The 26,985-nt window shown below is 39.1% G+C and overlaps 1 protein-coding gene across 3 annotated transcripts in view; it reads left to right on the plus strand.

The window, feature by feature from the left end:
• ZNF277 (zinc finger protein 277) overlaps positions 1–25,863 on the plus strand; it is a 150,849-nt gene extending 124,986 nt beyond the window's left edge. For 2 of the 3 annotated variants that reach the window (XM_062177919.1, XM_062178040.1), the window contains exons 6-12: positions 10,555–10,665; positions 12,658–12,790; positions 19,157–19,224; positions 20,768–20,864; positions 22,521–22,563; positions 23,513–23,687; positions 25,520–25,863. In XM_062177919.1, coding sequence (XP_062033903.1) covers positions 10,555–10,665; positions 12,658–12,790; positions 19,157–19,224; positions 20,768–20,864; positions 22,521–22,563; positions 23,513–23,687; positions 25,520–25,706 — 814 coding nt within the window. In that variant the 3' untranslated portion in view covers positions 25,707–25,863. The remainder of the gene's footprint in view (positions 1–10,554; positions 10,666–12,657; positions 12,791–19,156; positions 19,225–20,767; positions 20,865–22,520; positions 22,564–23,512; positions 23,688–25,519) is intronic. The other variant, XM_062178002.1, reaches the window with a different exon arrangement.
• Positions 25,864–26,985: the final 1,122 nt, after the last annotated feature.

Genomic DNA, 26,985 nt, shown 5'->3' on the forward strand with positions numbered 1-26,985 from the left:
TCATTTGGGGGCATCATAGTGTCTTCCTTGCTCTTGTTACCCCGGTTTCTTTATTTGTTGTTTGGCATGTTGGAGATAATTTTTGGTTTGGTTTTTTGTTTTTTTGTTTTGTTTTGTTTTGTTTTGTTTTTTGGCTGTGGTGTTTTTTCTCGTTATACTATGCCTCTAAGTGGGCTGTCTGCTTTGATGGATCTTTAGAGGCTGTGATGGGTGTGGCCAGAGAGCTCCGCTTGATTCTTCGGGTTTAAGGCTGTGCAAAAAGTGACTCACCCAGATTGTTCTCTCCCTTGCTCCTTGCTGGATCTCTCTCTCTCTCTCTCTCTCTCTCTCTCTCTCTCTTTTTTTTTTTATTTTTTTTTTTTTTGACTCAGTTGGGAAGTAATTCCGCACAGGTGAGTGGAATTGAGGCGCTTTACATATGTAAAATGGCGCCTGCTCTTTGTTTTGCTGGGTGAGTGAAGAGAGAGGCCTCTGCCTTTCCCCACCAATGTCTCGGGTTTCTGACATTTTTGTCTTACCTCCCGTTCGTTCCCGCGCTGGCGAGATTCTGCGGCTTGGCTCCCGCGGTTGGGTTTCCATGCAATGGGCTCCCTGTAGGTCCTCTGTGTCACATCCACTAGATTGGAAGCGTTTTCTCTGCAGTTTTTTTCTTGAGTCTTTTCCTGAGGCTACAGTAATTCCACTTTTATGAAACTTTATTTTCCCAAACTATCGGCGCACGTCCTTACTATCCGCCATCTTGGCTCCGCCCCTGATTTTTTATTTTTAGATATTAAAAATCATAAAGACTTTAAAATGAAGTTGGGGGTTGATAATTCTGTCACCAACTCAGCTGGTCCAAAACCATCTGGTACATTCTGGCACTAATCACCCAGAGTTAGCATCAGACTCTATAAGTTAGAAGGCACAGCCTCCAAGATGACTGCCCCCACTTTAGACACCAACCATCAGCTCATGTGACCCCAGGATACTTGAACTTTTCACTGGCTAGTTACCAACTAAGAGGTTCCCACTGAAAGTTTCTATTGGTTTGATAATTCACTGGTGACTCCCAAAACTTAGGAAACCACTATACTTAATATAGTTTATTATAAAGGCCAAATGAGGAATGCATAGGGAAAGGCCCAGGAGAATAGGAATATAGCTTCTGTACCCTCTCCCCACATATTAGAACCATCACCCTCCTGGAACATTCATGTAGTCACCAACTAGCAGACTCCACTGAGCTTTGATTTCCAGAGCTTTAACTGGGATTTCGATGTGTAGGCATGATTGATTAATTCATTAAACTCACTCTTCAGCCTCTTCCCCTCTGAAAGTTGGAGTGGCTCAACCCTCTAATGTGATTGGTCTTTCCAGTGGCCAATCCCCATCTGGAAGCTATCTGGGAACCCACTATGTTTAACCTCATTAGCATTACAAAGTTACTCCTGATGCTAAAGTAAAGGATTTTTAAGCTATGTGTCAGGAACCAAAGACAAAGACTAGATATATATCTTATTTTTTAGATACATATCTTATTTTGTAACAGTGATATTTACAAATGTACATTCACTTAAATACAAGTCATAAGGTGGGAACCTGTAGGAACTGGGAATAATTCAGTGACTTGGTATACAGTGATCAGAAAAATACCATATTCTGCCCACTTGCAAGAAAACAGTTATTTTAAAAAAAAAAAAAGCATAGCCAGTACAATAACTAATGTTTCTGTGTGGAAAACATTGAATAGTAGAGAATACTCATTTGAGTTTAGAAAAATGTTTGGTTGAGATATTATTGTTTCAAACACCAATTATAAAGATTTGATTCTCAGTAGATCAGGTGGTATGGAGAAAAATCTGTGCCAGGACTAAAAATTGTGCTTCAAACCTTGTCCTTTATTTAAGAGGGTTTTGTGGGGATAACAGGGAGGACCAGGCTTAAGAGTGTTATGGATCAGTGAAAACTCATGTTACTCTCAGAAAATTTACCAAACATTATTACTGACAATATTTGTTTTTTTTCTTTTTAAGAAATATGTTTGTTTGAAAGGTGGAGAGAAAAAGATCTCTCATTCACTGTTTTACTCCCCAAATTTTCCCTTAACAACCGGAGCTGGGCCAGGCCAAAGCCAGAAGCCCAGTCCAGATCTCCCACATGGGTGGCAGGGACCCAACCATTTGGACCATCATCTGCTGCCTTCCTGCAGTGCACATTAGCAGGTAGCTGGATCTGGACGTCCAATATGGGATGCAGGCATCCAAGGGTGTGCCTCAACCACTGAGCCCAGTACCCACCCCCTGACAGTCTTTGAATAAAATGTTTCAGATTTAAGACTAACCTAGTAGAGAGGGATATGGTTATTATTCAAGATCCCTAATATTCACATATGGGAAACTACAAATGCTATTTTTGTTTTCTATAATTTAAGTATTCATGAAAAATGTACATGTTGATATGATTAGAAGTATCTGTCTATATGATATTAAGTTCTGATTATGTTAGCATTTGCACGTAATAGAATATTTGTTCTTTTCTACTTTATAATATAATCCTAATAAAATCCTATTTTCTAATATAATGCTCTTGTTCGTCTCTGGATGTGTTTATGTACTCTATCAAATAGGGTCACATGGAGCACTGAGTGAGGCTCCTCAGCAGGCTTCACTGATTATGCCATTGTTCTCTTAGTAAATAATATTTTTAAATGAGCAGGATAAGCAACATCTAGTTCTTATAAAATGCTCCCTTTCCTTTGGTAGTTTTTCTTATTTGTGAACTTGTCATTACATAAGATTAAAAGTTTTAGAATACAACCATATTTCCAGATATGCAGTATATAAGCAGTGCTGGAAGACTACATATCTGTTCTCCCAGCATATGTGCATAAAAATAATATACAAAGATGTGAATATTGGACAAGGATAGAGAAGTTAGCTCTTATTACCCTGCATATACTCTTTCCCTCACCCTGTTTCTTTCAACTTATTTGTGCCTTTGAATTTAAAGTATGTCTCTTATAGACAACATTTAGTAGTGAGGTTTTATTTTTAAAGATGTATTTATGAGTCAGAATTAGAGAGAAAGGGAGAGATCTTCCACCCACTGGATCACTCCCCAAATGGCTGCAATGTCCGGGACTGGGCCAGGCCAAATCCAGGAGCTAGGAGCTTCCCCCAAGTCTCCCATGTGTGTGCAGGGCCCCACGTACTTGGCCATCCTCTGCTGCTTTCCCAGGTACATCAGCAGTGAGCCAGATTGGAAGTAGAGCAGCTAGGACTCAAACTGACACCTCTATTGGATGCTGGCACTATAGACGGCAGCCTAACCTTCTGCACCACAATGCCAACCCTGAGGTTATTTTTTATCCATTTTATCAGTCAGCACCTTTTGATTGGAATCTCTGATCCATTTATGTTTAATGCAGTTACTGATGGAATGGGATTTGCTTCTACCATTTTGCTATTAGTTATAGACTACATTATCCCTCTCTTCTCCATTGCTGCTATCTTTTATGTTGAACATGTATTTTCTCTTAAAAAAAAAAAAAGATTTATGTATTTATTTTTTACTTTAAAGGCAGAATTTCAGGCCGGCGCCGCAGCTCATTAGGCTAATCCTCCGCCTGTGGCGCCGGCACCCCGAGTTCTAGTCCCAGTTGGGGCGCCAGTTTTGTCCCGGTTGCTCCTCTTCCAGTCTAGCTCTCTGCTGTGGCCTGGGAAGCTAATGGAGGATGGCCCAAGTGCTTGGGCCCTGCACCTGCATGGGAGACCAGGAGGAAGCACCTGGCTCCTGGCTTCAGATCAGTGCAGCGTGCCGGCCGTAGCAGCTTTTTGGGAGGTGAACCAACGGAAGGAAGACCTTTCTCTCTGTCTCTCTCTCTGTGCCTGTCTGTCAAAAAAGAAAGAAAGAAAGAAAGAGAGAGAGAGAGAGAGAGAGAGAGAGAGAGAGAGAGAGAGAAAGAAAGAAAGGCAGAATTTCAGAGAGGCAGAGGCAAAGGCGTAGCTGGGACTTGAACTGGCACCTACATGGAATGCTGGCACTGTAGGCAATGGCTTTACCTGCTATGCCACAATATCAGCCCCAAATATGTATTTTCCAAGGTAAAATTTTAACTCTCTTGTTTCTTTTACAATATTTTTAAAGTATTTTCTTGATGATTGTCCTAGAGATTACAGTTAACATTTTAATGGAAAGTAATCTATTTCAAATTAATAAGAACTTGATTTCAATTATACATATAAACTTTGCTGCAAGATAATTTGTTTCCACCCCACTGCTTTCTTCTATTGTTCAGATAGGAATTACTCCTTTGTACATTATAAGCTCATCAACATGTTTCATAATTATGCAGTTATCTTTTATATCAGATATGAGAAGAAAATTATATAAAAATATTTTATAATGTCTTTTATATTTACCTTTGTAATTACTTTTAGTGGTGCATTTGATTTCTTTATGTAGACTTGGATTCCTGTCCAGTGTCCCTTTGTTTTAGCCTGAAGAATTCCATTTAGTTCTTGATCAAGTCTTTCAATAAAAGATTTTCTCAGAGAGTTTCTTTCTATCTGGGAATGTCTTGATTTAATTTTCTCTCCATTTTTTAAGGAATAGCTTTGCTGAATTTAGAATTCTTGGTTGATAGTCTTTTTCTTTCAGCACTTTGAAATGTCATCCCATTATCTTCCAGTTTTTGTAACTGCTAATGAAAAGTCAAGTGTTAGTCTCGTTAAGGATCCCTTATGTATGATGAGGTGTTTTTTTTTCCTTGATACTTTTAAGACTGTCTGCCGTCTTCAGTTTGTCCTGATATAGCTCGATTTGATTTTTTTCCACCCAGAGTTTCTCAGGCTTCTTCGAAGTTTAGGTCAGCATTTTTCATCAAATTTGGGAAGTTTTCAGACATTATTCAGATATTCTTTCTGCCCTTTGTCTCATTCTCATCTTGCCTTTTGACAATCTCGATAGACGTAAATTAGTCCTTGTTTATGTTTCCTTATTCCTTCTTTTTCTCCTGTTGGGAAATTTCAGTTGACCAATCTTCAGGTTCACTGATTCTTACTTTAACTAGTATAAATCTTTTACTGAGGCCTTCTGAAATTTTCATTTCAGTTATTACACTTTTTTTTTAAAAAGATTTATTTTACTTATTTGACAGGCAGAGTTACAGTGAGAGGTAGAGACAGAGAGAGGTGTCTTCTATCCGCTGGTTCACTCCCCAGATGGCCGCAACTGCCGGAGCTGCGCCAATCTGAAGCCAAGAGCCAGGAGCTTTTTCTGGGTTTCCCATGTGGGTGGAGGGGCCCAAGGACTTGCGCCATCTTCTACTGCTATCCCAGGTCATAGCAGAGAGCTGGATCGGAAGAGAAACAGCCAGGACTAGAACTGGCACCCATATGGGATGCCAGCACATCAGGCTAGGGCATTAACCCACTGAACCACAGCACCAGCCCCAGTTATTATACTTTTATACTCCAAAATTTCTACTTCATATTGAGTTTTTTTTTTTATGTACATATGATTTCTGTATTTTTATTTGTATTGCCTCTTTGATAACATTCTCAAGTTCTTTCCTTCACCACCATGGCTGCAGCCATAAACGTACTCAGATGTCAAAAGAGGCTTGGTCAGGGCCAGTGTCATGGTGTAGTACATGAAGTCACTGCCTGCAAAGCTGGCATCCCATATCAGAGTTCCAGTTCAAGTCCTGATTTCTCTGCTTTCAATTTGGCTCCCTGCTAATACATCTCAGAAGGCAGCAGAAGATGGCCCAGGTACTTAGACCCTTGCCATCCATATGGGAAACCCAGATGAAATAATTGGCTCATGGTTTCAACCTGGCACAACCCCAACATAACAACCATTTGGGGAATGAACCAGCAGATGGAAAATCTCTTTCTCTCTGTCTCCTTCTTGCTCTGTCATTCTGCCTTTCAAATAAATAAAATAAATCTTAAAGATAGAGAGAGACTTGTCTCCAATGTCCTCCACTGTGACAAAAAGGTTTTGTTGGAACCTAGTGAGACCAATGAAATTTCCAGTAACAGTTCCCATCAGCAGATCCAGAAGCTTATCAAAGATGGGCTAATCATCTGCAAGCTTGTGACTTTCTATTCCCAGGCTTGATGCCAGGAAAATACCTTGACCTGCTAGAAGTGCGGGCATATAGATATAAGTAAGTGAGAGTGCAGTAGTGTTGGCATGCCAGAGAGAGTAAACTGATTGAGGAAGACGCAGGTTCTGCACTGCTGCTTATAAGATACTGTTAATCTAAGAAGATTGACTTCCACATGTATCACAGCCTGTACCTGAAGGGGAATGTGGACATGCTAAAAAAAAAAAAAAAAATGGATTCTCGAGGCCAGCTCTGTGGCATAGCAGGTAAAAACCGCCGCCTGCAGTGCCAGATCCCATATGGGCACTGGTTTGAGTCCTGGCTGCTCCATTTCCAATCCAGCTCTCTGCTATGGCCTGGGAAAGAAGTGGAAGATGGCCCAAGTCCTTGGGCCACCCGCGTGGGAGACCTGGAAGAAGCTCCTGGCTCCTGCTTCATATCAGCGCGGCTCTGGCCATTTCGGCCAACTGGGGGGTGAACCAATGGTTGGAAGATCTTTCTCTCTCTCTCTCTCTCTCTCTCTCTCTCTCTCTCTCTCTCTCTCTCTCTGCTTCCCCTTCTCTCTCTGTAACTTTGACTTTCAAATAAATAAATAAATCTTTTAAAAAAAAATGGATTCTCAATGAACACACCCACAAGCTAAAAGTAGACAAAACCCATCCAAAACCCACCCAGACACTTCTGGATGACCAGCTGAGGCCCATAGCTCTAAAACTAAGGAAATACATAAACAGCATGAGAGTCCCTCCAGGCCAAGAAGGAAGAGATTATCAAGATTGTCCAAGGAGGAAGAGACCAAGAAATAAAGCTCCCCCTCTCTTGCCCAAGTGATTGCATAGATCAATCACTGACGTAAAACAAGTCTTTATCTGCTTGACAAAGAAAAAAATATATATAACATTCTCATACATCAACTTCAGAAAATTCATGAAAATTTGCATTATCTTTTAATTGTATTTTTCCAAATATTTTTTGAAGCTGCCTTATACTTTCCTGAAATTCCTTAATATGATTTCCTTTAATTCTTTGAACATTTTCTAATATTAGCATTGTCTTTGTCTAGTATCTCCAATATCCAGGCTTTCTCAGATGTAATTTCTTTTTTTTTTTCTTTCTTTTCTTTTTCTTTCTTTTTTTTTTTTTTAACTTATTTGACAGGTAGAGTTATAGACAGTGAGAGAGAGAGAGAGAGAGAGAGAGAAAGGTCTTCCTTCCATTGGTTCACTCCCCAAATGGCTGCCACGGCCGGCGTTGTGCTGATCCAAAGCCAGGAGCCAGGTGTTTCTTCCTGGTCTCCCATGCGAGTGCAGGGACCCAAGAACCTGGGCCGTCCTCCACTGCCCTCCTAGGCCACAGCAGAGAGCTGGACTGGAAGAGGAGCAACCGGGACTGGAACCAGTGCCACAGGCGGAGGATTAACCAAGTGAGCCACGGCACCGGTCCCCTAGATGTAATTTCTATTGACTTTTTTTCCCTGTATGTATCAGACATAGTTTCATGCTCTGTATTATTTTTTGTGTGGCAACTCTGGAAATTAGATTCCTCTTCTTCAGCAGAGTTTTGTTGCTCTTTGCATACTAATGACTTTCATGGACTGATTTTCTGAAGTGTATATATATTCTTAGTCCTGTTTGGCCTAGTGTTCAAGTGAAGATAAGGCAGAGATTTCCTTAAATGCCTTGGATCAGTATATTTTCTGCCCTCTGTCATGGACTCTATATGTGGTTTGGTGACACCTTCAACACTCTCATCAGCTGACACTGTCTTTAGCCTCCACTTCATGCTTGTGTAGAGTCTCAGGCCATCCAGGGGTGAGAAATTAGGGTCTTAGCATGTCTCTCATGGACATATACATAGCCCTACATATCTCTGTGGCCTTCTGGATCCCCAGGAATTTGTCAGAATTTTTTCAAAGTCTTATGTAGATACCTTATTCCACAGATTTTTCCTTTAAATTTTTTGGCCTGTCTGTGGTGTGCTCCACTCGTTAATGCCTTGGGAAATTGCAGTGCCAAAAAATTGTTACTGATTTTTTTTAGCCAATGCCCAGTGGGGTAAAAAATTTTCTCACTGAGTGAACTGAGTCAACTGAAATAAAGATAAACCCTGTGACAGGAACTTGCCCCATCTCCTGCCAGACACGTTGGTTAGTAACAGTTTTTAGGAATGGGACTTTCTCCCATTCTGCCCTTTCCAGTGGCTGTGATGCAACTGATTTTCAAGGCCTTTTTAGAGCTTAGGAGACAGAAATGTAATACTGCATATTGACACATGATGGCCGCCTTCCTAACCACTGTTAAGCCATTTTTCTTAAATAGCCAGGCACCCTCTAATTGGGTGCTGATACATTTACAATAGTCACATCTTCGGTAGAATTAATCCTTTAATCATTATGTAGTACCCTTTTATGCTTGTCCAAAATGGTGCCCACCCTCTTGTGTAGTTGCCTCTTTACTTTTTTGAGTGTTTCCTTTGCAGTACAGAAGCTTCTTAGCTTAATGTAATCCCATTTTTTTCTATTTTTGTTTTTATTGCCATTGCTTCTGGGGTGTTTTCCAAGAAGTCTTTGCCTATGCCAATGTCTTGCAGAGTTTTCTCATTATTTTATTCTAGTAATTTGATGGCATCAGGTCCTAGATTTAAATCCTGTATCCATTTTGCATTGATTTTTGTATAAGGTGTTAGCTAAGAGTCTTGTTTCATGCTTCTGCATGCATAGTTCCAATTTTCCTAGCACCATTTATTGAAGAGACTGCCCTTTCTCCAGGGATTGATTTTAGTTCATTTGTCAAAGATTAGTTGGTGGTAGAGGCTTAGATTAGTTTCTGGGGTTTCTATTCTGGTCCATTGGTCTACATACCCATTTTTCTGCAAGTACAAGATTGTTTTTGATTATAACTGCCCTATAATTTGTCTTGAAATATGGTATTGTGATATCTGTGGCTTTGCTTTTGTTCTTTAAGATCACTTTACCAGGGCTTGGCATTGTGGCATAGCAGGTAAAGCTGCTACCTGCAACACTTGCATCCCATATGGGCACCAGTTCAAGACCAAGCTGCTCCACTTCCAATTCCAGCTCCCTGCTAATGCACCTGGGAAAGCAGTGGAAGATGACCCAAGTGCTTGGGCCCCTGCACCTGCATGGGAGACCTGAAACAATCAGAGTCATGGCTTTGGCCTGGCCCAGCTCCTATCACTGTGGACGTTTGGGAAATGAAACAGCAAATGGATGATCTCTATCTGTGTGTCTCTCCCTCTTTCTCTAATTCTGACTTTCAAATAAGCAAGCAAACCCTTAAAAAAAATTTTAAAGACGATTGCTTTAGTGGGGACAGCTTTGTGTGGCATAGCTTTTAAAGCTGCCTCCTACAACCCCAGCATCCCATATAGGCACCAATTCAAGTTCCAGCTGCTCTACTTCTGTTCCAGCTCCCTGCTAATGCACCTGGGAAAGCAGCGGAAGGTGGCCCAAGTCCTTTGGCCCCTGCTACCCACATGGGAGACCCAGATGAAGCTCTTGGTTCCCAGGTTAGGTCTGGCCCAGCCCTGGCTGTTGTGCCCATTTGGAAAGTGAACCAGTGAATGGAAGCGCTCTCTCTCTCTCTCTCTCTTTTTTTTTTCCTCTCTCTCTCTATCTTTCTCTCTCTCTTTCTGTCTCTCCCTCTCTGTAACTTTGACTTTTAATTTAAAAAAAAAAATCTAAAAGAAAAAAGATGGCTTCAGCTATTTGGGATCTCTTATGTTTCCATATGAATTTTAGCATCCTTTTTTCTAGATCTCAGAAGAATGTCCTTGGTATTTTTATTGGGATCACATTGAACCTGTAAATTGCTTTGAGTAATATGGACATTTTGATGATATTAATTCTTCCAATCCACAAACTTGGGAGATTTTTCCATTTTGTGTGTGTATGTATGTGTGTGTCTATGTATCTTCTATTTCTTTCCTTAATGTTTTATACTTTTCATTGTAGAGATCTCTCACCTCCTTGGTTAAGTTTATTCCAAGGTGTTTTAATTTTTTTGTACCTATTGTGACTGGTACTGATCTTACAACTTTTTCCTCAGCTGTGGCATTGTTTGTGTATACAAAGGCTGTTGATTTTTGCTTGTTTCTTAGTGTTTCATAATGTAGTCAGGCTGACACCTGTACTTAATGGTCACACCTATGATGAATTAGAAAAATAGAAGAAGCACTGTTTATTTAATAAGTTATAGGACAAAAGCCTGATACTGTACAGTGTGGCTATGTTGAGTAGCAGATCATGCTACAAACCTTGGCCTCCCTTCTGCAGTACAACATGACTATGTGTGTGTTATCTACCTATTTTATAACATCACATCAAACATCAAATGTTTGTGCCAGAGTTTAACACTAGTTTACACCTCTGATTACACAGTTATTATACAAATGCTAATCCTAAACTCATTTGACAAATAATGCAAATTTTTTCCTAGATCTGTTCTTTTAAACCACATGGCTAGGGAACATGCTTTCAACATTGGATTGCCTGACAACATTGTGTACTGCAGTGAATTTCTGTGTACATTACAAAGAAAGCTTGACAAGTAAGTGCTGCTTTATGAAATGTAGCCTAAAGCTATTTTAATTCTGTTATGAATTTTTAAAAATTAATTTAATATTCAGAAGTAATTAAATAAATGGAAATTTCTCATGTCTGAGGAATTTGCATTTTGTGTAACTTTCCTCATCTAGATCATTTTGCCTTTTATTTCTTTTTAAATTTTAAAAATAAAATATGTCATATATGGCAAACAATGTACATACCATTTATAAGGTTTGTAAGATAGGATATGAAGATTATACTCACCACCCAACCTAAGAAATAAAACATTATTGATTCTTTTGACTCTTGCTGTGTTCTTCTCCATATTAGTAGCTCACTAGAAACCATTTGTCATTATTTTGGAATTACAATCGCCTTACTTTTCACAATAATTTTTTACATATTTGGTAAAATAGATAAATTATAAAATTATTGTATGTTATTCAGTTTTATGTGAGCTATAGGATATGTATGCAATCTTCTGTCTTTTAGTTCTCATTTCCATTTACATAGAATGCTGCTCCATTTTCCTAAGGTCATATTCTGTCAACTGGAACTTAGCCTGTTGAAAAATGAAATGAAATTCTCTACATCACCAAAATGGGCTTCAAAGATGGTACCCGGTTGTCTTTCTAAGAAAGAACCCAAGATTTTTTTTTTTCTTCTAAGAACTATCATTCTTTGTTTAAATATAATACTGGCAAATGTGATATTTCAACCTACAATATTTTAAGCAATGTCATTTAAAAAACAAGAAGCATCAAGCATATAAATCGGGATTTTTTTTCTTAGCTCAAATTCTGCTTTCAATACTATATTAAAACAAGTTCCTTTACTCTTGTTAAATTAACTTCATTTATAAAATAAACCCACATGTGCTTTCCAGCAAAATTAGCAATATTACATTTTTAGAATCACATATTACCCATGAATTGTTTACTATAGAAGAATATATTTATTCCCATGGCACAAGAGGTAGGTGAAAGACATTTAGTAGAGATTTAAAAAATTATTCAAAATTGGAATGTGAATAGATTGCCATCATTTAAGTTTTCATGTAAGAGTGATTAGACTTACTCTGTGTGGCTCCAGAAAGCAGAATTCTCATGGCTGTTGGGTAGACATTATAGGTAATATCAGTTGTCAGGCTTGGCATGATAAAGTGATTTTGTTAGTAATCTTTTCAACACTGGTAATCACTATTTTATTGTGTAATAAATTCTGTATCCATGGAAATATTTGAGCAGAAGATACATGAAAATGATATAATATCTACCATTTATTTTATTCATATATGTGTGTATATGTATATATTTATATGAATAAAATACCTAGTATAGTTCATAGCATACAGAATGTGACCAGTGTGTGTGTGTGTATATATTTATATATGTGTGTGTGTGTACACATATATATATATATATATATGAAAGTAACATAAAAATGGTTAACTTCTGTAAATGTAGATACTATCTTCATCTAGAAATCAGAATATGACAAGCAAGAAAACCAAGTAACTTTACCAAGTCCCATAGCTAGTAGGTACTGAAACTAGAAATCAGACATGCAAATCAGCTCCCAGATAGGTCAAATGATGTACTTATTATTACATAAAATGTGGGCAGTCAGTGGTTATCATCATTGTAATTATGTGAAGGACATAACTACATTTTCATTTGCAAAATAGGTAATTCAATTAGTAAAGCACCAATAACTTTTTTGTCAGCTATCTTTCAATTATAATTGAATCATCAAGTTGGCTAACTTAGCAAACTACAAAATAAACTACGTCATGTTTTCTACAAGAAGTAAAAATGAGCAGGGATTCTAACATATATGGTATATCTCATTTGAAGGTTCTGCATGATCTCAAATGAATAAATACAAAACTCACTAATAGAGGGTTATCACAGCACCTCTACAACAGACATGTTTAATGTATGCCTGCATCTCTCCAACAGACATGTCTATCAGTGTTGTATATTTCTTTTAGTTTACAGTGCTTATACTGTGAGAAGACTTTCAGGGACAAAAATACACTTAAAGATCATATGAGGAAAAAGCAACATCGTAGAATCAATCCCAAGAACAAAGAATATGACCGATTTTATGTCATCAATTACTTGGTAAGGCTTTCTCTTTCATAATTTGAAACTTGATTGTAATACTCCAAATATAATTTTCCTAAGGGCCAACTAGTATTTGAATAAGAATTTAACGCAAGTGTTAAAATGTTAAATGTTAAAATGAGGAATGCAAGCAATGATTAGTTTGTGAAGCATGATTTGATTTGTCTCTGATTTAGCAGAACTTTTGGATATGCAAACACATCCCCTACTTATTGTCTCATCTCTCAGCTTGAAGGCAGAGACTTTTATGTTCTATTCAAAAAACACTTGTTAAGTATTGAGTGTGCTAAATGCTATGCAAGGTAATTTTTTAAATTTTATTTGAAAGGCAGAATTACAGAGAGGCAGAGGTGGAGAGAGAGAGAGAGAGAGAGAATCTTCTGTCCACTGGTTCTCTCCCCAAATGGCTGCCATCTTCCACTGCTTTCCCAGGCCATAGCAGAGAGCTAGATCAAAAGTGGAACAGCCACAACTCAAATGGGTGCCCATATGGGATGCTGGCACTGCAGGTGGTGACTTTACCCACTTTGTATATAACAAAGGAGGGAAAACTACTGGTGTAAAGAAACGGTTAAGTAACTCTCCAAAGGGATTGGGAGAAAGATGGAGAGTTCCCTTTCTAACTGGCACTTTGCTTAAGCAAATGGAAATTAGATTTTTTTTCTTCTCAATGTGAATGAATTAAGACCCAATTCCATTGGCCACAAGGCTAGTTGAATTAAATCAATCGTTTTATCTATTGGATAAAGCCTGTCCTGACTAATTTTGAAAATCTGTGCTCTGGGGTGGAATTTTTTCTAAACTAATCTATATAGCGTTAAAATTCTCCTTGAGAAGCAAATTTAGCTTGTACTTGGAAACTGACTCTGGGAGATGACTATTGTTTGCTACAAATGTTTTACAACCAGCTGATGGCAAAGGGTATCCTTTGAGTCCTTCAGTCTCCTCTTGGAATCAGTCAGTATTTCCTAGGGCAAATTCAGCTTCCGGTCCCAGCCCAATCCAATAGGGAGCTCTAAGAAAAATTCAGTTACTGTAATAAGCTGTAGGAGCCATTTAATAGTTCTTCCTTCCCAAGCTCTTCGAAACTGTTATTTAAGAATTTGGGACTAGTAGAACATTGTATAGCTGGAGGTGTTTACTTTTACAGGAGACTTCAAAGTGTCTGCTCACTTATCCCACTGGCACTTTTAGGAAGGTCTGTTACTTTATCTCCTGGGCATCCAGTAATGTAGCTGTCAAAGTGGAAATGATGGAAGGCCAGCTGTTTCTAGATGAGCATGCTAGAATATACTGCCCACAGAATGCCCAGATTTGATACAACATGAATCATAGCTAGAAATTTCTTCCTTTTTTTAAACTAGCAGTTCTTTGAATACTTACTGTGGACCAGCTTTGACATAGGTATTCATATTAAATCATTTAGGGACCAATGTGCTCCTTAATAGCATCCTATGAATATTTTGAAGAATATTATTATAAATTAAAAGTATAATAATACATAGAAGGTGAGTGCTGAAGAGCCGCAGGTTCAGCCATTCCTTGGGATGCCTGCATCCCAAATGATTGGGCTCCTGCCACCTACTTGAGAGACCTGGATGGAGTCCAGGTTCTTGGCTCTTGCCATAGCCCTGGCTGTTGTGGGCATTTGGAGAGTGGAACAGCAAATAGAAGAGCTCTCTTGCTCTCTGTATCTCTCTTTTCCTCTCTCTCCCTCCCCTTTATCTTCTCTCTTGTTGTTCCTTCCAAGTAGATGAAAATCAATAGATAAACATTTTTTTGCAAGACTGTTCCAAGTACTAATATGTGTAGTTAGAGAAAAATGAGGACCATTAGTTCCTCTCATTATTTTAGTTTTATTTCAGATGAAAAATGTTTAATATGAAGTGTGAAACATTAATATGAAGAAAAATTCTTCTAAAATTTTACTTAAGTAACAAATAATGACAATACTTTGTTATCGAGAGAGAGAGAGAGACATTCCTGCTTTATTCCTTGGAGGGAAAAGGCTGACATGAGAGTATGTATGCAAGAATTTTATTAGGGTCAGTGTCTGTACCTCCGTTTCCTTGGCTTCATACATTCTAAATTTTTTGAGCACCTTCCAGGTACTAAATGCTGGAACAGAAAGAAAACTATTATTCACAGGGTGGCTGATTTGAGTCACTACTCTCAAAAAGTTCAGAGATTGGTATGGGAGGTAGACATGTAAAGCACATCAGTCTGAATACCTCGTAATGGTGTGCAGGAAGTCAACCTCTGACCTCTTCTATAGCAGTTAAATGCAGTGATCGCGCCATCTACTCACAGTTCCTCCCCTCCCCTTCAGGCTCTTACTGAAACTCCAGTGTAGCTGTGATAGGAACAGCCAGGTATCGTGGCAGGATACACTCTTATAGCCATCCCAGGTGGGCAGCCTACAGACGCAGAGGCTGTTTTTTGGATCTCCTCTGAACTCAGCAAACTAGTGATTTCCTTTTTCCTTCCTGGGTGAGATCATTTCCATATTTAATAGTTCATAATCAGTTTCTGAAAAGTAAACTTTTAAATACCTTAAAGGTACTTTGCATGATCTGGGTTATTACTTCAAGTTTTTGTTTTTCACGAACAAGAGTTCCAGGTTTCAGGTATCTGCCTCAGACAGCAATGGACTGCTTAATGTCATCCAGGCTTTAGCCATGCTCTTCAGGTGCTTATGTTTCAATTCTTCATTTTACTAAAGGGAACTATTGTTGCCATGGTTTTTTATCTTTCTCTGATTTAGTTCATTTTATTCTTAAAACATACAAAACCACACATAACAAAAGTAAGCTCTTAACCTGTTTTTCATAATTCTGGTATAGTTGTAAGGAAATTGTTTACATTTAAAATGCCTCTCTGTTTCTAATGGGTTTTATTTTAAAAGATTTACTTATTTATTTGAAAATCAGAGTTACAGTGAGAGAGAGAGGGAGACACAGAGAGAGAGTGAGACCTTCTATCTACTGGTTCACTCCCCAGATGGTCACAACACCCAGGGCTGGGTCAATCCAAAGGCAGGAACCAGGAGGTTCTTCCACATTTCCCACATGGGTAGCAGGGGCCCAAGCCATCTTCCACTGCTTTTCCCAAGCACATTAACTGGAAGTTGGATTGAAAACAGAGCAGCCAGGACACAAACTGGCACCCATATAGAATGCTGGGATTGCAAGCTGCAGCTTAACCCACGATGCCACAATGCCAGCCCCTCTATGGGTTTTTGTATAAGTATATGTAAAGTGTGTATGTGTTAAAAGTGCAGGGATACTAGATAAAAGGAATTTTTTTCCCCATGGTTTTTCCTGCTCTCTTTATTCTCATAAGCTATCTGATGCAGTCTGGAGAAGGTGTTCTGAACATCTCTGCTGACATGCCTTCCCAACTTTGTTTCCCTAGCATTCTTTGCTTTCTTTACATGATTCATTAGCAGGCACAGTGTCTTAATGCAGGACTTATGTACTTCGTTGTTTTGATTGTTGTTATTTCTCTTTGGATCTTGCTACTGCAGTACATAATATATTTAACTGTATCAAAGCAAAGCACTCCAAGAAGTTCTGAGCCACTGTCACATGCAAATTGCTTATTCCATAATAGACTAGTGAATATGGAGTTCCATTTTCCTCCAAAGAAAGTGGTAAAGTGTTAATACTGTATTACCTAGGTAAATCCCTACATGTCATCCTTAACACTGAAAAAGTTGGAAAATAGTGCTTTGAGTTTGGAAATCTGACAGCTGATATTTTTTGTTAGCTTTTATGTAAAGCTTTCATTGACAAACAGCATTTTCTCATATCATTCAGAATAATAGTATCACAGATGAACCATCCTTGAATAATATTTTGGAGCAATCAAAGCATGGTCTTTAGTCCAAGTCCAGTCAGACCAAGAAAAGCATGAGAGATTAAATCCATCACTAAAAATTCTCAGAGAAATCTTGTGGATAGTATGAACACCATTCTTGAGTCCTGTAATGAGGTCCAGACACTTCAGGGTGACTGGGATGTATGTTAGAAAGCCCAGATTCACTGTCTGATGACACTGTGATGGATCTCTGCACATCTGAGTTTATGCATCATTTAGCTAATAGATAATGGCAGCTTCAGAATCTCTCATTAAGTTGATGAATGATGGATTTTCTTTCTCGCCCCTAAATCATAATGGTATTCAAGTTCTTTGTTTTTGGCTAAATTAATACCTTTACCTGAAGAAAAAGAATGAATTTTGGTTGTGTAATTGCAAAAGAATGATACGGAGCAACAAAGATTGTTATACTTAATAGCAGGTCAAGTTGGGCTTGACCTTAACCATGGTGGAGCTGCTTCAGAGGCATCTATTCATATTCCGACAGTCCTGTTTGGCACACTGTCTGCTTTTGCATGGCATTTATAGGGAGATTAGGAGTTAGAAGATAAAAAGAGATGAAAAAGTGTCTCAATGGAATAGAGACATTTTCAGACCAAGAGAAACCATTTCTGCTCATCATTCCATGAAGCTTTGCTGAAACTATTACTAGGCTTGCCAGATAAAATCCCCCAAAAAGGTGGCCCTTTCCACTCTGCCACTAAACTGTTAGGGATAAAAGGGATTTGCTTAGGTATTTGGGTACCCACATAAGCCCAGTACTGTGTGCTTTATTGACATCTAATTCATTTAGCAGCCTTAAGACCTTCTTTTAAAGTAAAATCTCTGTCAGCCTCAAGTTTTTATGTGATTTTCAGTTAAAATTCAGCTCAGAAACTACTTTCTAATATGTCCTACGTGCGATTCTCTGGAATTGGAACAATGAACAGAGGCCATGTCTTAGATATTTTTTGAAGATATTTATTTATGAAGTAGAGTTACAGACACACACAGAGAGAGAAAGGGCTTCCATCCATTGGTTCACTCCCCAAATGGCTACAATGGCTGGAGCTGGGCCTATCCGGAGCTAGGAACCAGGAGCTTCTTCTGGGTCTCCTGTGTGGGTACAGGGGCCCAAGCACTTGGTCCATCCTCCACTACTTTCCCAGGCCATAGAAGAGAGCTGGATCAGAAGAGAAGCAGCCACGTCTCAAACTGGTACCTGTATGAGATGCCAGCGCCAGAGGTGGAGGCTTAGCCCAGGATGCCACAGCACCAGCCCCCTTAGATATTCTAATGGGATAAGAAACAGATAGATAAACAAAGTAATCACAGGTGGTCATCGATGCTTTGAAGAGAAGTAAAATACGACAGAATGATTTAGTGAAGGGTACGATTTTAGGCTAGTCAGAGGAAGGCTGAGATGGCATCATTTAAGCAGAGACTCAAGTGACCAAGTGATGTACAAGCATGGGAGAGCAGTGTTTCAGGCAGGGGATACATCCAATGTGAAGGTAGCTGGGTAGGAGTAAGATATCTATGTTCAAGGTATAGAAAAAAGATTGATCTGACTGAAGCAATTTATGAAACAAAAAAGTAAAGATAAGTAAGGATGGAGAGGGTTCTGTAGAGAACATGGAGGTCCTACAAGTCATGGTAAGCACTCTGAGTATTGTTCTAATGTGATGTGAAGCCATGGAGGGTATTACAAACAGGGAAGCGTCCTTTAGAAAGATCACTGTGGCTGCTATCCAGATAGAGACTTTAGGGGACCATGACTAGAAACATAGTCCCAACTTGTTCAGCACTAAGATGATTCCATAAGTGTGAAATTCCATCTGTGACAGTTCTCAATCAAAACTCAGCATAGCAGGTAAAGCCACCACCTGCAGTGCCGGCATCCCATATGGGCACGAGTTAGAGTCCCAGCCACTCCACTTCTGATCCAGTTCTCTGCTGTGGCCTGGGAAAGCAGTGGAAGACGGCCTAGGTCCTTGGGCCCCTGCACCCACGTGGGAAATCCAGAGGAAGCTCCTGGCTCCTGGCTTCAGATCGACACAGTTCCAGCCTTTGCAGCCAACTAGGGAGTGAACTAGCAGATGGAAGACCTCTCTCTCTGCCTCTCCTCTGTGTGTGTGTGTAACTCTGACTTTCAAATAAAATAAATTTTAAAAAATCGGGTACACCAAAAATATTGTATAAAATTACCTTTGAGCTGTGTGCCTAAGTATATATGAAACATAACTTCACATTGAAATTTAAATTATGCCCCCGAGATACCTCATCATATATATGCAAATATTCTGAAATCCAAAACACCTCCCAAGCATTATCAGTAAGGGCTGCTCAACCTTTTAGGATATATCTTTCGTTATGTATGAAAGAGAACATTTAATATATCCCACTTGTATTGTTTGAAAACCACTTTTAAGTTCCATATCTATTTTTATCTCTCCCTCTCTTCTTTCTCCCAAACTTTCCAATCCCTCTGATCTCCCTACAAAGGAATTTGGAAAATCATGGGAAGAAGTTCAACTGGAAGATGATCGGGAATTCCTAGACCATCAGGAAGAGTAAGACTTGTTATTGCTGCTAACTCATTAGTAGTATTTCCAGAGTAGGAAGACAGCTCTTTAGTTTGGCTTACAATTATTCTGATAAGGCAGAATAAAAAGAAAGAAAATCTCTCTGAGCCATGCACCCTTTCATGTAATGGGGCAGAAACTTGAATTCAAGATAACTTTGACATCAAAAATCCCTAAAGACACTGTAAGCCCAACCAAATTAAAGCTGTTAGTTCAAAACATAGATAACATGTAATCCAGAAAAAAAAAAATACATTCTAAAATGCTTTGCTTATTCATTTGGTCTTTAGACCTTAAAGTTATATGATCTTTGAACCCACCATGAAGCAGAGAGCACAATTGAATTTAAGTCAGTTTTATTCTATGTTCATTCCAGTGATGACCAACTCAAAACACTCACAGCTTCTTTTCTTGAAATTAGAAGCTGGAGAAGTATCCTTTCAAACTAAAGTGATTCTCTGCTGCTCATCCTCTTTCCAGTCAAAGCTGTTTGGCCTTTTTATTCCCACCCAGGGTTTTGAATTGGCAGTACTTTCTTCATGAAGTAAAGCCCAAAGTTGAAGAGTTTTTATTTATTACATTTCCTTGATGGATGGAGATTCAGCCAGGGAATCCTCCTGACTGGAAAAAAATATTTCTTCACCCTTGTGGCATACTAGTTAGAGTAGAATATGAGTGAATGTTGAAGTTTTAATGACACGAAATATTATTCATTGTAATGGCCATGACCTAGAGCCAGTGGGCTGGTGACTCCCTCCTGGATGGATAGTGCTGGGGAATTGTTTCCTGTTTCCTGATAGGCAAGCTCTTATGTGAATTGGATTAGGCTGATCTTGAAAGTTATAGCAATGATAAGATCTGTACTAGACATGAGAAATTCTCCACTATTTGAATTTGGGTGAGTAACTCCTCATCTCCACATCTCTTCTCTCTGTGAGCAGTTTTCCTAGCTAAGGAATGCCAGCAGATTGGCATATTTCAAAAAAATAATAAATGCAAGGCAAAATGGGAAAAGGGATCCTATATGCTTTTTTATTTCTCTTTGTATCATTAAATTTAACACTAACCCATTTAAAATAATCAGTATTTCCCTCATGGTAGACATATGGCTTGTCTTTTTTTAAATACACCATTCATCTTACAGAAATGTACTCCTGACATTGCATCTCCCAGTGTGTGCACCTAGTGGTCATGGTTAATGAGAGCAGGCATCACATCTCTTGATATGTCTTCTTTGTAAATGTAACCCAGTTGTCTCAGGGATGTTGTACCAACTTCATAGTAAACTAGTGGCTCAAAAGAGGGGCAAATATTAAAAAAAAAAAAAAATGGAGCAATGCCTGTTTACCATTGTTATTAATTTCAGGGTGCTGCTTTGAATTTCAAAAATTGTATCAGAAAGTCATAATATGATGTGACAGTCTTTAACAAAATGTCCGAGTTGGAACAGATTGACTTAATATGAAGTCACTGTAGTGTCCCATATTAATGAAGAGAATCTCCACATTTTCTGTTTTCCTTTTTAACCCAGTGATTGGTCTGACTGGGAAGAGCACCCAGTCTCTGCTGTCTGCCTATTTTGTGAAAAACAAGCAGAAACAGTCGAGAAATTGTATGTCCACATGGAGGTGAGATATATTTATTCATTTGAATTTTACTTCGTTCTGACATGAGAAAGCTGATGTTATTGCTCCCACATCTAATTATACTTCAGTTTCTCAATCATTATCCAATTCCTGAAAATGCGTTAGGCAAGGTGGAAGAACCACACCAGGTCTATGAAGCAGAGCTGGACCCCACTGCAATTGAGTTAGTTCAGTTGACTATAGCTGAGCAAGCTGCTAGTTTGGGATTTTACACACCTCTGATCCTTCCCACCCTAGAGGTGCTTACAGGCTAATTCTAGCTCAGAAAGTCAAGTGTGCTGCCATGATTAACAGTCCTCAGATATGGACAGTTCCAAGTCTTCTCAGTGCTTCCCGTGCTGGTGAATCAGAGAGCAAGAAGGGAGGACGTGGTCATTGACAAAGCCTCTGAGGGGATGGGGAGAGGTGGCTGATGGACAAGGTCCAGAGTGTTATCTCCCAGCTACTTCAGGATTGGAGAGAAGACACTCAGGAGTATTCCCAGCTTGGGCTGTCCCTTCTGGGAGCCATAGTGAAAGCTACACCTAGAGCTCCGCGCCTTTGTTCATCCTACCACACCTGAGAAATGGCACACTCCCGACACCTCAGGGCCTTCAGGGGTGCCAATGGAAAGGAAGGGTAACACTGAATGACTCATGACAGTATCTCAACTTGAGGGGAGCGCTAACTATAATGGGAAAATATTGCTTCCCCACCCCCAGACTCCTCTGCCAAGAGTGGCCCTTGCTCTCCTCTTTCACCCACCTCATTTCCCGCTTATTCAGAAACATTCTTAGAACAATAAAGTGAGGACCTGGAAGGTGTCAGAGACCATGGGCTTTACCCTTATGAAGGCAGAGAATTCATTTCTCTAAAACGTGGTGTCACGAGTTACCTGTGTTTAAACTGAATTCATAATACCTTAAAATCTTTCCATTGAAAGGCACCTCAGTCCCTCTCCCTGTGTGAGGATTCTCTTGTCAGCATCCTTGACAGGTGTCCTTAACCTCTGTTTGCTCACTTTGAGAGGTAACAATATCATGAATTCCTAATCACCCCACATATGGTGCTACACTAAATGCCATCACAGTGAGTGACATGGTCTTTGTCCTCTGTGAGCTTGTAAGTTGCAGCATGTACACAGAAAAGCAGTTGCAGAAATGGAACAAACAGTAAGTCTTTACATTGTGAAAGTCAAAAGGAGGTTTGATTTATGAGAAGATGTGAGTGAAGAGAAACCTTCAGGTTTAAATAATGTAATTGACAGCATGAAATGAAAAGCAGGATGTGTAGAATTAGCTATCTGCTTGAACAACACAGAACCCTTATCTCTTATTCTAGTCCAGAAGCACATACTGTAGAGCCTCATCTCACCAACACATTTTTACCAAACTGCAGAATTCATACATTGTAAATTATAAAAACTGTGGGTATAAATTGTGAACCATTAAAATGTTTGAATGATTGGACAGTGCTTTAAAAAGCAATTGGATGCAGAGGGAAATAGTTAGATTTAGAAGACTTCATATGCAAACGATGATGAACTCCGGCTGCATTTCTAAAGTACTCCAACTCCTGTGAATAAGCTGTCTGTTTATAACTTCAGCCTGAAAGATTAAATAATTCATATGCTTACAGATGTATGCATTCTTTTTTTAGGATGCGCACAAATTTGATCTCCTCAAAATAAAGTCAGAACTTGGTAAGTTTGATTTGGAAGTTGTTTTCCATGATGCTGCATTTCTTACAAACCATTCTGTAAATGGCAGCCGTGATTGGAGAGTGCACAGCCAAAATGTGTCTCTGTGCAGATGGTGTTAGCAGAAATCTCTGAAGCAGTGATTCTGAACCACTTTGAGATGTGATATTCAAATACAGCGTGGGGGTTCGTATTCCCTCTCTTCGTCTTTCCTACACAAATGAGTGCTTCAAATAAAATACAAGTTTTAACAGTCATTACCTCTCATAGGTAGAGGGGATGAATAGAGCATGGGTTTTGAAATGAAACTAGAGTTCCTATCTGGCTCCAGCACTTACTCACCATGACATTATGGTGAGTAACAGGGAGTGAATAATGTATGCAAAATACCTACCTCACTGCTTAGCAGTGTGGCTAACATCGTTTATTATAAATGTGCCCACCAATTGTGCCATTCTCAGTGTCACTACGATGGAAGAACTAGAGAAGTTAGACTTGCTAATGGATATAAGACTGTAAAAAGCTCACTTCTCACATCTCAGCTCAGTGTCTACTTTCCAAGAATCTTGGATATGTTACTTTGCAGATATGTATATACATTGTATATATATTAGTTTAGTGGTCAGAAACATGGGATCTGAAGGCAGTAGCCTGGTGTCAAATCCTGGCATTACCACTTAATAGTTATGCAAGCTCTATCAGTTTCTTGATATGTATTGTGGATGGGATAATGCTACCCTGCCTGACAGAATTTTACAGGGATTAAGTGTATAAATATATGGAAAGTGATTCAAGTATTGACTGTTACCATTTGGTATTTATTGTTACACTTTATAGTTGCACTGCCTCTTCAGGTTTGTAAATGACAATTAGTGGCTCCCTTAAGAAATTGTAACAGCACAATAGTAGGTCTGACCCGGTGTCTGATGATTCTGCATACTGTCATTTTTAGGATTAAATTTCTATCAGCAAGTGAAACTGGTGAATTTCATTCGGAGGCAGGTTCACCAGTGTAGATGTTATGGCTGCCATGTGAAGTTCAAATCTAAAGCAGACTTAAGGAGTCATATGGAAGAAGCTAAGCATATTTCACTGCTTCCTGAAAAAAAGATATGGGACCAACTACAGTAAGTACTGCTTAACCAGAAGTATGCTAGTTTGCTCTGTCTCCTTCATTTTGTCCCTTTAATTCCTTTCAGCTTAAAGAAAAGAGGAATATATATTTATTGTATTTTTATAAGTAAATACATATTTATTGTTTTATTGTAAGTAAAAATTTTCCAAAGCATTATTTTTAAAATAGTCTCCCTCTTTTTTTTTTAAGATTTATTTTTTTATTCATTTGAAAGACAGAGTTACAGAGAGAGGTAGAGATAGAGAGAGAGGTCTTTCATCCACTGGTTCACTCCCCAGATGGCCGCAACAGCCAGAGCTGCGCCGATCCGAAGCCAGGAGTCAGGAGCTTCTTCTGGGTCTCCCACGTGGGTGCAGGGGCCCAAGGACTTGGGCCATCTTCCACTGCTTTCCCAGGCCACAGCAGAGAGCTGGATTGGAAGAGGAGCAGCCGGGACTAGAACCCAACACCCATATGGGATGCTGGCACTTCAGGCCAAGGTGTTAACCTGCTGTGCCACAGCGCCAGCCCCCAATAGTCTCCCTCTTAAAAATGAAACTACCTGTTTCACAATTTGTGATGTGGAGATACAGTCATAGATATAGATCTTGTAATTATTTTCTAAACAAAATACTATAAGCATCTTTGTATATCCATTGCACATCTGTAGCATCATTAGTAATGATTGTCAGGTAGACCATTGTATGAATAAGTCCTAATTTGCTACATGTATTTAGTTTGTTCCTTACTTTTTGCTATTAAAAATAGTAACACAATGAATACCCACATAAGCCACATTTTTGGTCACTTACCTTATTATTCCACATGGATAAACTCCTAGAGATAAAATTACTGTGTCTAAAGGTATACCCACTGCTAAGACTTATGTATTTTTGAATAATCGCACTGCAGAACTCAGCAGCTGGTTACCTGGTGTGTATTTGTTAAGTTGTCAGACTTGCTGGTGTCCTTTGCCAGACCAGCCTTCTAGGCTGTTTCGCAATCTAGGTAACCTCAGTTGGAAGATCCCTGCAAGAGACTGTGAGATTCTGGCTGCCCAGAAGTTCCTCTGTTCTCACTGAATATTAAATCAGATCCCCTAGAAGCTTAACCAAAAAGCTTTGATTTCTTCCCCTTTAGAAAGTTTCAGATTTGTGAAAGCCAAAAATCAGCCCTGGACTGAACTACAGTGGGGACTCTATTCCTATAATTCTTCTTATATAGGGAGTGAAATCCTTGGAGGTATCTTAAAAAAAAAAAACACTCCAGAGTGTATCTAGAAAAGGAACCAGATTAACAGACTTAATATTCTATGAATGTTTTCTTTTTTGACGCCCTAGAGTGAAGGAACCAGTAATGATTAGGTAGATAAACAAACCAGAAGGGAAAACCTAATTGTTTTCATCAGATATTTAAAGGATTTCTATTTGAAAAAAGTAACTACATTTGAACTTCATTAACCTGTAGAGAACAAGAACAACCAAGACCTTTGAGTAGAAATGAAAGGGGAACTTTTTTAGCTTCAGGGGAAGAGATACTGTCTAACAACTAAAGCAGTCCAGTATGGGACTAGAACTGCCTTTTAACATAGTGTGTTTCTTACCATGGGAGATATCAAGTGGAGGCTGAATGGCCTGCCAGCAAGAAGAGTAGAATCAGTAAGGCTGACATCACACAATAAAGGTCAAAGTGAAAGAAAGTTAACTCAGAAGCTGGTTCCAATACAAGCCTTTGCAAAATGCCATGAAATTGTTAGTAAGGAAACCTAGCAAAATTAAAGGTACACAATGCTGTCTAGAAATATTCTGGACAACTTAAATTCAATGAGTCTCTTGTTGTTTTCAGATATTATTTTCCAACCTATGAAAATGATGCTCTCCTGTGTACACTATCTGACAGTGAAAGTGACCTGGCATCTCAGGAACAAAATGAAAATGTGCCCATCATCGGTGAGGATACATCTAAACTGCAGGCTTTGAAACAAAGTAGTGTTTTGAACCAGTTGCTTCTACAAGATTGCTTGGAAAGCTAGAAGAAACTGCTGCAGAAGCAATTTGTCATCTTTTTCACTCATAAGACACATAGGAAAGAATAGCTTAAATGTAAACATCAGCAAAGGATACTCCTTGGTGAAATAAACCTTTTAAAAATGAACACTTGTTTCAAAAAATAAAGCAAAAAGAAAAAGACTTGTTCAGCTGTAAAGTGTTTTTGCTTGATCATCTTAAATTATTTCATTTCATTAAACTTGTAATGTAATAAGGAGGACATGCAAACCACAAAGAAATGTTCAAATTCTTTGTAAACCTGGTTTTAACCAGTAGTTTCAGTCTCATACCCACAGGTCTTTTTTTTTTTTTCTTTTTTCTTTTCCATTTACGTATTTATTTGAAAGGCAGAGTGACAAAAAGAGAGTGAGAAATTTTCTATCTGCTGGTTCACTGACAAAATGCCTGCAACACCAGGGCTGGGCAAGGCCGAAGCTAGGAGCCAGGAGCCCTGTTCATGTCTCCCATGCAGGTGGCAGGAACCCAAACACTTAAGCCATCTTCTGCAACCTCCTGGGCACTTTGGCAGCTGGGAGCTCTATCAAAAGCATGGAGTAGCTGGGGCTCGAACCAGGTACCTCAGTGAGATGCAGGCATCCCAATCGGCAGCTTAACCTACTACACCACAATGCCTGCCACCTCCTTTAGCCCCCTGCCTTCACCAATAGACCTTCTTGATCCAACAAGTCATAGAATTTGACAATGTGGTTTTTCTAACTTACTGGTTAAGATGTAAATGTAGTGATTAGAAAGCCACAGAAGGAAGGAAAAATGAGTAGAGACCTAGATAATGCACAGATTGGGCACCAGCATGGTGGCATAGTAGGTTAAGCATCCACCTGTGGGTGCCACGGCACCCCATGTGGATGCCAGTTTGAGTCCTGGCTGCACCACTTCTGATCCAACTCCCTGTTGATGGCCTGAGAAAGCGGTAGAAGATGGCCCAAGTGTTGGGGCCCCTGTACCCACATGGGAGACCCAGAAGAAGTTCCTGGCTCCTGGCTTCAGATTGGGCTAGCTCCACCCATTGCAGCCATTTGGGGAGTGAACCAGCAGATGGAATACTTCTCTCTCTGTCTCTCCTTCTCTGTGTCTAACTCTGCCTCTCAAGTAAGTAAATAAATCTTTAAAATAATAATAATAATAATAATAAAGATCCAGCTATCCTATCATTATTGCTTTCTACCTGGAGTTCACAAACTTCCTAGAAATAGACATTGAAGCAATTAACTTCACTTTTCCCTATAATATATATATAGATAA

Source organism: Lepus europaeus, chromosome 1, assembly GCF_033115175.1.
Source record: "Lepus europaeus isolate LE1 chromosome 1, mLepTim1.pri, whole genome shotgun sequence".
In the NCBI taxonomy this organism is placed as follows: Eukaryota; Metazoa; Chordata; class Mammalia; order Lagomorpha; family Leporidae; genus Lepus; species Lepus europaeus.